At 48.6% G+C, this 12,929-nt stretch overlaps 1 protein-coding gene across 1 annotated transcript in view; it reads left to right on the forward strand.

Moving 5' to 3' along the window:
* LOC138525660 (uncharacterized) overlaps positions 1-12,929 on the forward strand; it is a 258,954-nt gene that overhangs the window by 59,429 nt on the left and 186,596 nt on the right. Inside the window, exon 2 of the mRNA XM_069635724.1 lies at positions 557-913. Within this exon, the coding sequence (XP_069491825.1) occupies positions 557-913 (357 nt within the window). The remainder of the gene's footprint in view (positions 1-556; positions 914-12,929) is intronic.

Below are 12,929 nucleotides of genomic sequence, written 5' to 3' on the forward strand. Positions count from 1 at the left end.
CTGAAGAGTAGCACTAGTTGCTTTTCTGCACTTCCACCACTGGCCTCAAGGGGGAGCATTACAGGTAGATGCCAAGTAGCACTGATGTAGGAATGAATGATGCTATGGATGCTCGTGATTTTGGGACATTGTTGTGCTAGAGTCGCTCTTGTTTGCTCTTCCATCCTGGCCATACACCCTCCTGCCTCAGGGGGACGCTGTGACACCCACGGCATTAAGCTAATAATTGCTTCTTGCAGACGCTGGCCCTCACTGCAGAGAGGCACGGATGGAAGCCAGGGAGGGAAGCTGTGGCTGCCCAGGAAATGGGGTGACCTCAGCCTCTCAGTGCCCCCATTACTCACCGCGCCCTTCCAGTGACATGTAAATAGTGACATATGTGCACATGTGTGTGTGCGGATGCAGTCCTGGGGCTATTCATGATAACATTCTCTGTTCAGCCCTGAAGTCTTCCTCTGCTGCTGCTCAAGGACAGACACATTTCAGGGATAGGGATTGTAATCACGTGACGTCTGATGTGTTTCTCCTTCTCTTTCCCTCTCTGTGTCTTCTGCAGGTCCCCCCTCTGCAGAAGAGGAGTGTAATGGAACTACAACTGTATATGTGGCCCTTGGGGGCTCGGCCCTGCTGCAGATCACAGACTCCGATCGAGCCTTCTGCGGTGCTAGGTGTCACTTTCAGTGGAGGACGAGGAGTGACTCCTGGCCTGTGGCTGTAGAGTGGAGCCCAAGCAGCATCACTCCATGCTGGCACATGGCCCACTGCCGACTCTTCCCCAACGGGAGCTTGGAGATGTCCCACATCACCCCAGACAGGGTGCAAGAATACGCTGCGCTCATGATGGCAGTAGACGAGGCTCTCAGGCCTGAAGAGTGGGAAATTAAACTCAAGTGCTTCCTGGTGCGGCGACAAGGTAAAGGGGGCTCAGGAGAATGAAAATGAGGGGCGAATCAGTGCTGGAAATGGAATAAATGTATTGGAAAACTGTCACCTCTTTGGAGGGGTGGGGCAGTGAGAAGGAGTGGGTGGGGCAAAGGGGGATGACCCTCTGCGCTACAGTATCTTCATAGAACCCAATCCTAGCGATTTGCATAAAAGCAAAGAGCATTATGGGAACATCATAATGTTCACAATTTTGATTCTTAAACATGTCTTATAGTGATTCAGTAAGAAGCCCATTTAATGCCCTCTTATATTTTGATTGGTCACAATATTCACCCTAATAAAGAGATGTCTGTAAATTGCAGGATATATATACCAGTTTGGAGAGGTGTGACGCTGTATGTGAGTCTTTTGCAATTTCTGCCTGCAGTGCAGATTCTTCTGATAGATTAACTCGTGCATGCAATGTAACGAGCAGACTTCTTTCAGAAGACCAGGCAGCCTCCGTACCAAGTCTCCTGAGAGCAGTCTGCTGGTGGAGGCGGCAGGACCTGGGCAAGTCATATGTGTTGGCCCCTGGGCGAGTCATGTGCTGGCCCCTGGATGAATCATGTGCTGGCCCCTGGGCGAGTCATGTGCTGGCCCCTGGGTGTGTCATGTGCTGGCCCCTGGGCGAGTCATGTGCTGGCCCCTGTGTGAGTCATGTGTTGGCCCGTTTCCACATGGCCCACTGCATCATCACTAACGACTCCTGGTATATGATTGGCCGACAGATACACTAATACACTAATACATTCTGACCATCATGTGATGTGCACCCCTCCAACCCAGACACGTTCAAAACAAACTGTCATGGCCAGCTCTGCTTTGATAAGACAATGGGCCTTCTCATTATACCAGACACTGTGGCGCACACAAGCTGCCCTTCCGACCTTGTACTGAATTTACTGGCATCACCTCTTCTCCTCCTATTCCAAATCACGGATCTTCAGGACACGACTCCCCCCTTTTTTCCTTCGAGCCCCAGATGGCCAATAATGACGTGACCAGGGCACCGCTCTTGAGTCTGAATTTCAGGGATTTATTTGTTTTGGTTATGTGTCTACTTGTAGTTCAAATGGGGTGACTGCTCTTTGGGTCACGGCAGTAGTGCTCTAAGTCAGCACCTGGCGTATTGGCATCACAAAACCTTGTGCCCTATTCTCATGAATTTGGCCTTCAAAGGGTGCATTCCTACCGGCCCTCCCCAAAGCTAACATTCCATTTCCACCTCTTTTAGGCTCTGCAGCTGGATACAATTAGCGTTTACCTGTTCACCGCAAGTGCGTCTGACCTCGGCTTCTTTCTTGAGGGATCGAAAAGGGATTTGTCTTGGGACTAAGCTAAACAGAGATGCAGCTCCACATCAAGGCCTTTATTCCACACATTGGCCCTCATTATGATGTTGGCAGTAACTCCGTAACACTGTTACCAGCGCCTGACACCCCAGTGCAGCGGTAAGGTTATTTCCCATTCCAATGGAGTCCCATAGGAATGGGAAACCTGAAAGTAACGGTGCCGGGGTTCAGTGAAAAGCCTGCCATTTGGGGCCAAAACTACTGGCAGGCCTGACATAGTTTAAGCCCCTACCAGCATATTTATAGTTTGGTGGTCTGGAAAGGGTGCCTGTTACCGGCACCTGTATTTCAGGACCTCCAAACTCATAATGAGGCCCATTGTGAACTAGACCTTTAAATCCAATATGGCAGAACTCCTGCCATGTCAACACGCTGACCTCACTCTTACCACAATACCTTTCTAACTCCATCTTCCACTTACTCCAGCTCTCTTCTCGTACCTCACTAAAGAACATAACTTCATATGCTACAGCTAAACACAGGGCCTATAACGGTGCCCTATCTACGACCTCTGCAAACGTAACATTAATAAATATGTTGCTCCTTTTGTGTCGCTATATGTGGGTATCTACTGGGTGTCAAAACCTTACTACAACCTTCTGTGCCACAAAACCCAACCTGTTCACATTGTTGTATGTGCCAATGGCCCTCATTAGGACCCTGGCGGTAAGGGGTTTACGCTAGCGTTAGCTGCGCCGACCCCTTACCGCCAATTCCGAGTTCCCAGAGCGCCATGGTCATTTTTCCGCCCGCTTTTTGCGGGCGTAAAAATCCATGGCGCTATGGGACCTCGGTGTTAATTACGCCACCGTAGTGTACGGTGGCGTAATTAACACCTTCCCCACTCCCATTGAGCCCTATGGGGCCGAAATGGGAATGGGGAAGGGTAAATGGGTCAATGGGGACTTACCGCCCCGCCGACCTCGGAATGGGGCGGTAAGTCCGCCATCCGCCATGGCGTAAAGGGACTTTGCGCCATGGCGGAAAAGTCCGCCGATGGCGGAATAAATCCGCCAGGGTCGTAATGAGGGCCAATATGTTTTTCTCATCCTGATCCTTTTTGCCTGGCTGGGACGCTGTAAGTGCATCCCAACACATATCCTTCCTTCGTGCTATTTTTCTTGAACTATGATTTGAGTGCTTCCCATCAATGTTTGATGTGCTCCCCCTCCAGTGTCCATAATTTAAACATAACAACGTATCTGTCTCAGATAAGCATGACAATATTACCCTGTCTTTTTCAACTCAAATGTTGTGTGTTAACACATTAAATTGTGTTTTCACTTCCATTGCTATATCTGCCAATTCTTTCAACATTATTTTCCTCCTATATATGTATATCACACGTCATCTAATAATGTTTCAGTGTTTCTGTTGCCTTACACTAGCCAATGAACTGCGCCCAGTGAGCGAGGGCTGCTACCCACCCAGACAAAATACTGCCAACATAAGGGGCCAACTGGTGGTTTTTCAGCACAATTTTCCAAATCAATTCGTATATCATTGGGTTTGAAGGGGCACAAGAGATATTCCACTATGCCACGGTCTACCACAGCACCTGGAATTCCCTCCCTCCGGTGCTCCGATAGGAAGAAATTCAGCAGCCATTCCTGCAAGCAATTGAAAACCATCCTATTTGAATAACTCCTCGCCTGCCCCCTTGTTCACCCCCTTGCTTGTCCTGTCTCTTTGTTGTCCTTGTGTGTTTTTGTTACACGCCCTGATACCCATGGGATTTGGTGCTATAGAACTAAATAAATACATTTAAAAAAATAAACAATATTTGAAGGATGTTCATATAGGAGTCTGAACCTGTGCGCTGCTGGCTGAACACTGATGTTTATCCAGCGATCAATACATTGACTAATTATTATTTTTTTTAATTTGTTTTTATTGGTTTTAACACAGATGAAAGTAACAAGAACAAAAAGATAAAGTACACATCAAACGACACACTATTAGAGGCGATCGGTTGCATGTCAATGACAAGGCACATCAAACCTTAACGAGGTACGGAACCTTTGTCCTCAGTCACAATTTGAGGTGTCTTTACCGTAACTACGAAACATTACCTCCCCCCCTCCTCACTCGCTCGTTTTAGCACACATCCAGTGTTCATTATTGTAACGTGGGAACCTGGAAAGTACAATAGTCTGATCACCGCTGTCTGGGCGCACGGTGAGCACTCATTTCAGGAACTCCTCGGTTGTTGCTAACTGGATTCCTTGTTATTATCAGGGCTCTTCAGGGTCTTCCAATTGGGATTCATGTTCCATTGTTAAGTGTTTATTTTTAAAATCCATCCATAGGGCTTCACATTGAGCGGCCTTGCCATGTAGGGAAGTAGTTATGGTTTCCATTAAGTAAATGTTTGTGGCTAAGGCGATCCATTCATTCTTTCCGGGCACCCCTGTGGATTTCCATTTGATCACCAGAAGTGCCCTTGCCGCTAGTAACAGGTGAGGGGTCAAGCCCTTCACTTTGGTCCAGTCGTCTTCTTCCCTTTCCAAACCGAAAAGTATTAAGTAAGGGTCTGCGTCTCTTTGGATGCCTTCTATTTCCTTGATCCACCTTCGGACCTCGCTCCAGAACACTTTAATGCGTGGGCAGCCCCACCACATATGCCAATAATTGGCTATCTGACCACAGTTCCTCCAGCACGCTGGGCTCATTGCTTGGGACATTTTGGATAGCCTGAGGGGGTCATATTGCCATCTGTGCAGGAGTTTGATGGCATGAAGCTTATATTGACAAGAAATTGATGTTTTGGAGGCCGCTCAGCACATTATTTCCCATTGTTCAGGTTGTATTTCTTCCCCTAAGTCTTTCTCCCATCTAGACCTCAGGGATTCCGTGGATCCGTTTCCCGAGGCTATTAATTCCTGATACATTACTGATATGAGACCTTTCATGTCTGCTTTAGAGTCCAAAATCTTCTCGAAAGGGGTCAAGTCTCTGTTCAATTTGTCTTTCCATTCTGCTTTTGTTAGGACCCCTTTCAGTTGGATAAACTGGAATGTAGATAGAGAGCCTATGCCTAATGCCTCAGTCAATTCTGGTAGAGTGATGAATGAATCCTTCTTCTGGAGCTGTCCTACTCTCTCCAAACCTGCTTCATACCACGATTGGTAACTGCCCACATCGGGTATGTGGTTGTTTATACCGGGCAACCATAAGTGATTGAGCGGGGACGGCCAGGTGGTGATATTACACATTTCTTTGCCTGCACGCCATATACTCCATATGGTGCTTAGTATGGGGTGACCTTTGATTTTCCGTAGTACCCATTGAAGATTTTGATGGTCTCTGAGGTGTGGGATTAGGACGCACAACTGAGCAGCTTTGTAATAAGTTCTCAAGTCGGGGAGTCCGACCCCCCCTTTATCTTTGGGGAGCCTCAGTGTGGTATATGGGATCCTTGGTTTCTTCCCCTGCTATATGAATCTCATCATGGTCTTTTTAGCTTCAGTGAAGAATCCTTTTGTTATCTCAATCGGCAGCATTTGAAAGGGGTACAGGAAGCGGGGAAGGCATACCATCTTAACCGCGTTGATTCGGCCGAGCCAGGGGATCATGAGTTTGTTCCATTTCTTAAGGTCTGCTGCAAATCTCTGGAGAAGTGGAGGGAAGTTAACTTCAAATAGGTCGTTTAGGGTTTTGGTAATCCGTATGCCCAGATATTGAAGCGTGAGGTGTTCGACCTTAAGGCCTAGGGGGAGAAACTTGACGTCATTCTCTTCTACAGTTCCTTGGAGGGGGAACAGGATGGACTTGTTCTTATTTACTTTAAAACCTGAAAGTTGTCCATATTCGTCCATTAGTCTAAGGGCACGTGGAGGAGAATGTCATCCGCATAGAGTGCTATTTATATTCTTTCGGGCCTAGCCGGATCCCCTCTATCGCAGGGTCGGCTCTGATCTTTTGCGCCAGGGGTTCTAGCGAGAGTGCAAATAGAATTGCAGAAAGGGGGCATCCCTGTCTAGTCCAACGTTTCAGCTCGAACCACCGGGAGTATTCCCCGTTTACGAATATCGACGCCATGGGGGATGTGTATATCACTTGTATTCCCTTTCTAGCTTTTGGGCATTTTCTGACCTTTTGCAAGACTGCTCCTAGGAATTCCCACTCCACCCTATCAAAGGCCTTTTCTGCATCAATTGACAACAGGACGGAGTCATTGGGGAGATCATGAGACACATGGATAAGGTGTAGTGTTTTGCGCATGGAGTCAGTTCCCTGTCTCCAAAGTATAAATCCGACTTGATCTGCGTGGATCAGGCGGGGTTCCAGCGTCTCCAGTCTGGCTGCCAGTACCCTGGCATACATTTTAGCGTCAAGGTTAAGGAGGGAAATGGGACGGTATGATCCGCAATTTGTAGGGTCCCTCCCTTCTTTGGGAATCACTGTTATCAATGCTTTTTTAAAGGAGTCTGGGGCCACACCTGTGTCTAATATTTTGTTAAATAACTCTGCTAGGAAGGGTGTTAAATGCCTAGTAAATGTTTTATAGAAACCAGCAGTGTAGCCATCCTCCCCCGGGGATTTGCCCAGTGTTAGCCTTTCGATTGCGTCCTGAATCTCCAGTTCCGTGATTGGGGAGTCAAGTAACTCAGTTTCTGTGTTCGTTATTGTGGGCATAGTAATTGATGATAGGTAAGAGGCTGTGTACAGTTGGCCTGGGGGTAATTCGGAGGTGTAAAGATTTTCATAGAAATTAGCGAAGGATTCAGGGATCATGCGGAGGGGGAGGGGAGAGGGGGGGTCCTCAATTATCTCATTCACCTTGCGTTCTGCTCTTTGTTCCCTAAGCCTGGCAGCCAAAAAAGCGTTGGCTTTGTCTCCTTTCTCATAGAATTTCTGTTTTAGGAACTGCAATTTGCGTACGACTTGATCGTGTTCTAGGAGTCGCAATTCTTCCCTTTTTTGCTGGGCTATTCTCATTTTTCCAGGGTCTACCCCAGGGTCCTTCTTCACTTCGTCTTCCAATTGCCCTATTTCAGTCCGTAGCCTTTGCTTAATGATCTTCCGCTCCCTCTTCTTGGAGGACCCTTCTCGTTTTAAGATGCCTCTCCATGTGGCCTTCCCCGCTTCCCAGACCATTTGTTTGGACACCTCTCCGTCATTGTTCAGTTTGAAATACTCATCAATTTCGGTCTCCATAGTCATCTTGAAGACCGGATCCTTCCAGAGGGTCTCCTTACACCTCCATTTCCCCCCCATGACAGGCAGTTCGGCCCAGGAGATATCTACTAGCACCATGTCGTGATCCGACCAGGTTATCGGCATAATATCTGAGTGTTGGGCAGTGGTTGTGAGGTCGCTTGTGAGGTATATGTAATCAATGCATGTTAGCGTGTGGTGAGGGTTTGAGTAAAAGGTATATCCAGTTGCGTCAGGATGCATGATTCTCCACACATCCTTCATGTCATACAGATCCATTATCTCAGTGAATTCGGTGTGGCCGCCTTTGTTTTGGTTTCTTGTTTTGGGGTTACCTGGTTTCCAATCCATATCCGGGTCAGCCCACTGATTGAAGTCTCCCCCCAGGATTACATGACCTGTGGCCTCTAACATTATTTTAGGGATTGTTTTCTGTAAGAATGCATTCTGTCCAGTATTTGGTGCGTAGACAGTAGCAATAGTCACTTTCACTCTGGCTATTTTCTCCGTTATCATGAGGGCACAACCCACCACATCGGACCATGTTTTCTCCACTGCAAATTTGATTCCCTTCCTAAGCAGGATGCTGACTCCTCCCTTCCTGAGCGGACCTGAACCCCAGAACTCCAGGCCTCCCCCCTTCCCCAGGATGCTCCGTTCCTCCCCTTTGGCAAATTTAGTCTCTTGCAGGAGGAGTATATCAATATTGGATCTGCGAAATTCCCTGAGCACTAATGACCTCTTGGTCGGGGAGTTCAGACCTTTGACATTGATGGATCCATCTTTGAGCGATTCTCCCACTCTGGGTTCATCATTTGTTGCCATTGTTGGGTCTTTTCAAGGTGTCACTCACTTCCGGCGCCCAGACAATTGTGTAGTCTCTCAATTCCACACTGGAGTCGATATTGCGGATTGATTCAGATGGTGCTGTTGCTGTTCCCAAGTTTCTCTTCTCCCTTCCCCCTCATATTACCCCCCCCCCCTTCTTGAGTCCCTGGCATTCAACTGAATCCAGGAGCTGAAAGTCTGCCATTCTTGGCATTTTGATGGCGTCCGACTCGACCATGATGGAAATGTTGAGTCCTGTATCGGACCACCAGCAGGGCCGTTACCTCACGGTCCCCTTCGAGCATATCATCGTAACATATCTTTGAGCCCCCATCCCCCAACCACATTTATTTCAACAATAACATTGAAAATGGAAACAACAATACGTGTGTCCTCCGGCGTTTTCTTCAGATATTCGTTTCCCCCCTTACTTCAGGGTGGATCGCTGCTGCCGGGCGCTGCCGTCTGTGAAGCTGTCGCGCTGGTCAGTGCCAATAAGTGCATGACTCCGAACAGTTCATTCGTAGAATTCAGGCCATTGGTTCACCAAGTTCGAGAGGCCCATCTTCATTTCCCATTATCAGGCGTGTTATTCGGGCGTCTGTATTTTCTTGATCCTTTTACTCTCTTTCTTCTGGGGCCCTGGAGCTCCCATTGGGTTCCGGCGTGGTCAGTCTCACCTCAGTCGCCTTCTCTTGGTTCCGTCCCGAGAATGTCTGCAATACAATCCTTGTTCTCTCCCTCAAACCACAGAACAATATTCGCGCTACCATGTTCAATTGTGAGGGAGAAGGGGTAACCCCACCTGCATCTCGTGCCCCTCTCCTTGAGCCATTTCGTCAGGGGACTGCAGAGACGACTTAATGCCAAGGTGAGTGACGACAGGTCCTGGAAGATGGTAATGTGGGCACCGCCCAATGTGAGTGAATCTCCAGTCCTGGCTTTTATTAGGATTGTGTTTCTTTCCTGATATCGGTGGAATCTTGCGAGACCGGAACGCGGGCCACCAGGGGGTCCCCCGGCCCTGTGGATCCGTTCAGTTTTGGGATCGTCTAGCTCTTCGTCCTGCATCAAGATTTTTATGATGTCGTATACTGTTTTCCAAATCATCAATTTTCAGGCGTATCTCCTCTTCCTTGTGTTCAATGTTGCGTAACCTCATATCCATTTGGGTTTCAAGGGTGTCAATGGACGCCTGATTGTTCTCAACACCCTCCAATCTTTCCTCAAAGTTGTCCAATCTCTGGGTGATCTTGTCAATCTTACCACCCAAGTTGGCACCCAGAGTCTTTATTACATAAAGTAATGCCGCAATGTCCCCCTTGGTGGCAGCAGCCCGCTCCAATGAGATCCGTCGCCATTGTTGCTTTCTGGTCAGAGGTCAACGGGGGCGAAATAGATGCGTACTTGGCGAGCCTGCTTCGTGCGTGCATAGAATAATTGTCACGGTAGAGGAGGCACACGCCCCTGAATCGGGGGCCTTACCCTCTGAGCAGAAGCGAGGTAGCCTCCGTGGAGCTCTTGGAGGGGCTGAGGGGATGTTCGGGTGAAACCCCGGACCAGGGAGTGTTACTAATTCGGGTTTGCAAGTTCGGGTACAATTGCTCTGCAGTGTGGGTCCTGGAGAGTGGTATGTCAAAACCTAATTTGCATAGCATTAGCAAGGCATTCAACAGCAGGTATTCCCATTAGTGACCTTTTCAGATGTTATCGGGATGATTGCAGTAGTTTAGTTCAATTGAGCGCACATTCAAGCCCCAAAGACTGTCCCCCCGAAAATTGTTGGCAACCTTTAGATGTGTTAGGCAACACGTGTCGGGGTACTCAGATTGGTTCCAAGGGCGCGCTCTGAGTGGTAAAGGTCATTCAGGTGCTTGAACGTTTTTTATACCTCTTAATGGGTCACCGGTGTCTCCCCAACCTTCCTATGCAGGAGATTATGCTGGGCTCAATTGGGTATTTACTTAGTAGACCAGCTTGCTACTTGCTTTCACTTGATGGGGCTATGTCTTAGACTTGTGTTTTCCTTCCGTGGGCTTGCCTCAGTTGTGCACTGCTCTGCACGCTTTGGTGTCCTTTGCACTTTTGGTTTGGCGCTGGGGTACGCTGTACTGGGTGGGTCAGGAATCCGCTCAAAGTCGGGGAGTCTCCTCCATTGCCCTTTATTGTTCAGCCACCTCAGGTTGGGAGGAGGGTCGGGTAAGATCTTCCTTTGTCTTCCCTTCTAAGTACAGGGGACTCAGGGCAATGCGTTCTACTCCTTCCATGTGGGCCGCGAGTTAAAAGTTTCACCGAACGCGTGCCATCACTACGTGGTTCATTCTGGGGGGGGGGAGTGCCGTCCAGTTCAGGGGGTCGTGTGCTTTTATGTTGTGTCCCCACGATTCAATCGGCACACTCTGGGGCCGCTGTTGTATGAGGCCAGGACACGCAGGAGCTTTACCAGTCGTCCCGTTATCTTTACGAGGGTCTATGGGAGCTCTGGGACCTCCGTTCTTTATCCGTTCCGTGCGCCGCGCCTGCTTACCCTGGTTTCCTCAGTGGCGGGCCCTTGTGGATGCGCACTCAGTGCGGTCTAATCAGTGACGGACTGCCTGGGCGCTGTGTTTCAGAGAGGGCAGGGCTCGCTCTTCCTCAGCCAGTGTTTCGCCGGGGTTTTTGTCCGAAAGCTCCCTATGTTTCTACTTCTTGTGGGGTCGCAGGGGTGGCTGGTTAAAATATTTGAATCATCCAATGCCAAGAAGGGGGTCTGCAGCTTCGCCCACGGTCCCTCAGGGAGCCGCACAAAGGCAGTAACTGCTGTGTAGCTTTCACTTTTGAAGTCCCATGCCACGGGAGGCCGCATTCAACAGTCCTTGACTTTCTTGCCTGTATCTCAGCGAATCCTTCAGCATTTTTCTTCGGGTTTCTCTCCGGGGGTGGGGGTCATGTTCATACGGCCATTGTGCCCATATTTTCGGAGGGGGGCCTAGAAGTGGGGGATCAATTCACTTTTAGGACCCGTGGGAGCAGAGCTCACACGGAGGCAGAGGACATTGTGCTCCCCCTGGTGGCCAATCCTTTCTACATTGACTTATTTTAACAGCATTTGCAGGATGTCATCTACAGCACACTCACTCACACAAGAAGCCAAATGCCCCCTATAAAAAAGGTATGTGTTTACCCTCCCAGCACACTCTTATCAGCCCATATACTATATTCCCCTCCATTGATCTCAATGGCATCACTCTGCCAGCACACCCTCATCACCCTCCATATTTTGCCTTCACCTCCATTGATCTCAATGGCATCACTTTACCAGCACAATCACCCTCCATAAAGTGTATTAACCTCCATTGATCTCAATGGCATCACTCTCACAGCACACCTTCATCGACCTCCATATTTTGCATTCACCTCCTTTGATCTCAACAGCGCCAACCTCCCAGCACACCTTCATCACCCGCTATATGTTGTTTTAACCTCCATATATCTCAATGGGCTCAACCTCCCAAAATATCAGCTAATACCCTCCTCTAAATGTCAAACTGTGAAGAGCACATCCCTAAACCCTATCCCATTTGATTTCGTTCCTACCCTGCATCCATTAACACAGTCTCAAAGGGCCAAGTCCCCCCCATAAAACATTTTTTTTAATTATTTTTTTATTTGTTTTGGTTACACTGTAACCTTTACAAAAAACAAGAATCAGATATTATACATGACACAACATCTCATACTAATATTACAATGCAATTCGATCGAGCTAAAAATAAACACACCAAAGAAAAAAAAATATATCAATTCACAATATTTACAAAAGCAAGAAGCAACATAAAAGAGTCATTTGTCCATTCATAAAATTCCACATTTCAAAAGAACTTTGCATCCCGGGGCGTGGCTAACTAGCCATGGAATAGGACGTGTCTCCTTGCGCTGCTCCTGCCGATCCGACAATGATTCTTGAGACTACGCTTCAAAATAACCCAGGTGTTCCAGAAATTAAGAACTGAGCGTCGGAACTAACGCACTGCAATAACCTTTACAAGTGAGTGCATCGAGCCCGGCATCTAGGAGAAAATAGAACGTACAGTGGGCGGCCGTGTGGAAACATTGTCGCCAAGATGGCGGACAACAAAGGGATTGTGCCTGCAGCCTCGGAGGAGACCGAGGGAAGCTGAACTGCAGGGCAGAGCAAGAGGAGTAAGCCGCTGCAGAACGCGCAATGTTTTGCCTTTGCAACTTGCTCCTTCTGCTTCCTTGTGGCAACAATGGCCGCGCTCCGGAGCCTGAGCGGGCGTGCTAATCGGCATAGAGGCAACAGTTGCCGTGTCATGAAGACGGGCGGCTGGTGCCTACGCGGCTCCCTGCTGCTTGCGAAGGACACTGTGAAAGGCACGGACTGCAGGCGGCGGCGAGGTCTGTGCGGGACATGCCAGCCGCGAGCGGCTTAAGGATAATTGCAGCGGAGCCCAGGCTGACTACAAAGCGTAATAAATGATAACGAAGCACCCGCGAGCGTAGGGCGAATGGGTGCGGGAAGTGAGCTGGGCACAAACAAAGCATGGTGGCGAACCGCTTGGGATAAATAACAATAAACATCCCTGGTGTGTAGTGGAGCACAGAACTCTGACTTATATGCAGCCCTATTGCACTGTTGGTTGGGTGCTGTGTCTCTATGGA

This window comes from Ambystoma mexicanum, chromosome 7p, assembly GCF_040938575.1.
Source record: "Ambystoma mexicanum isolate Mex_15411 chromosome 7p, UKY_AmexF1_1, whole genome shotgun sequence".
NCBI lineage: Eukaryota > Metazoa > Chordata > Amphibia > Caudata > Ambystomatidae > Ambystoma > Ambystoma mexicanum.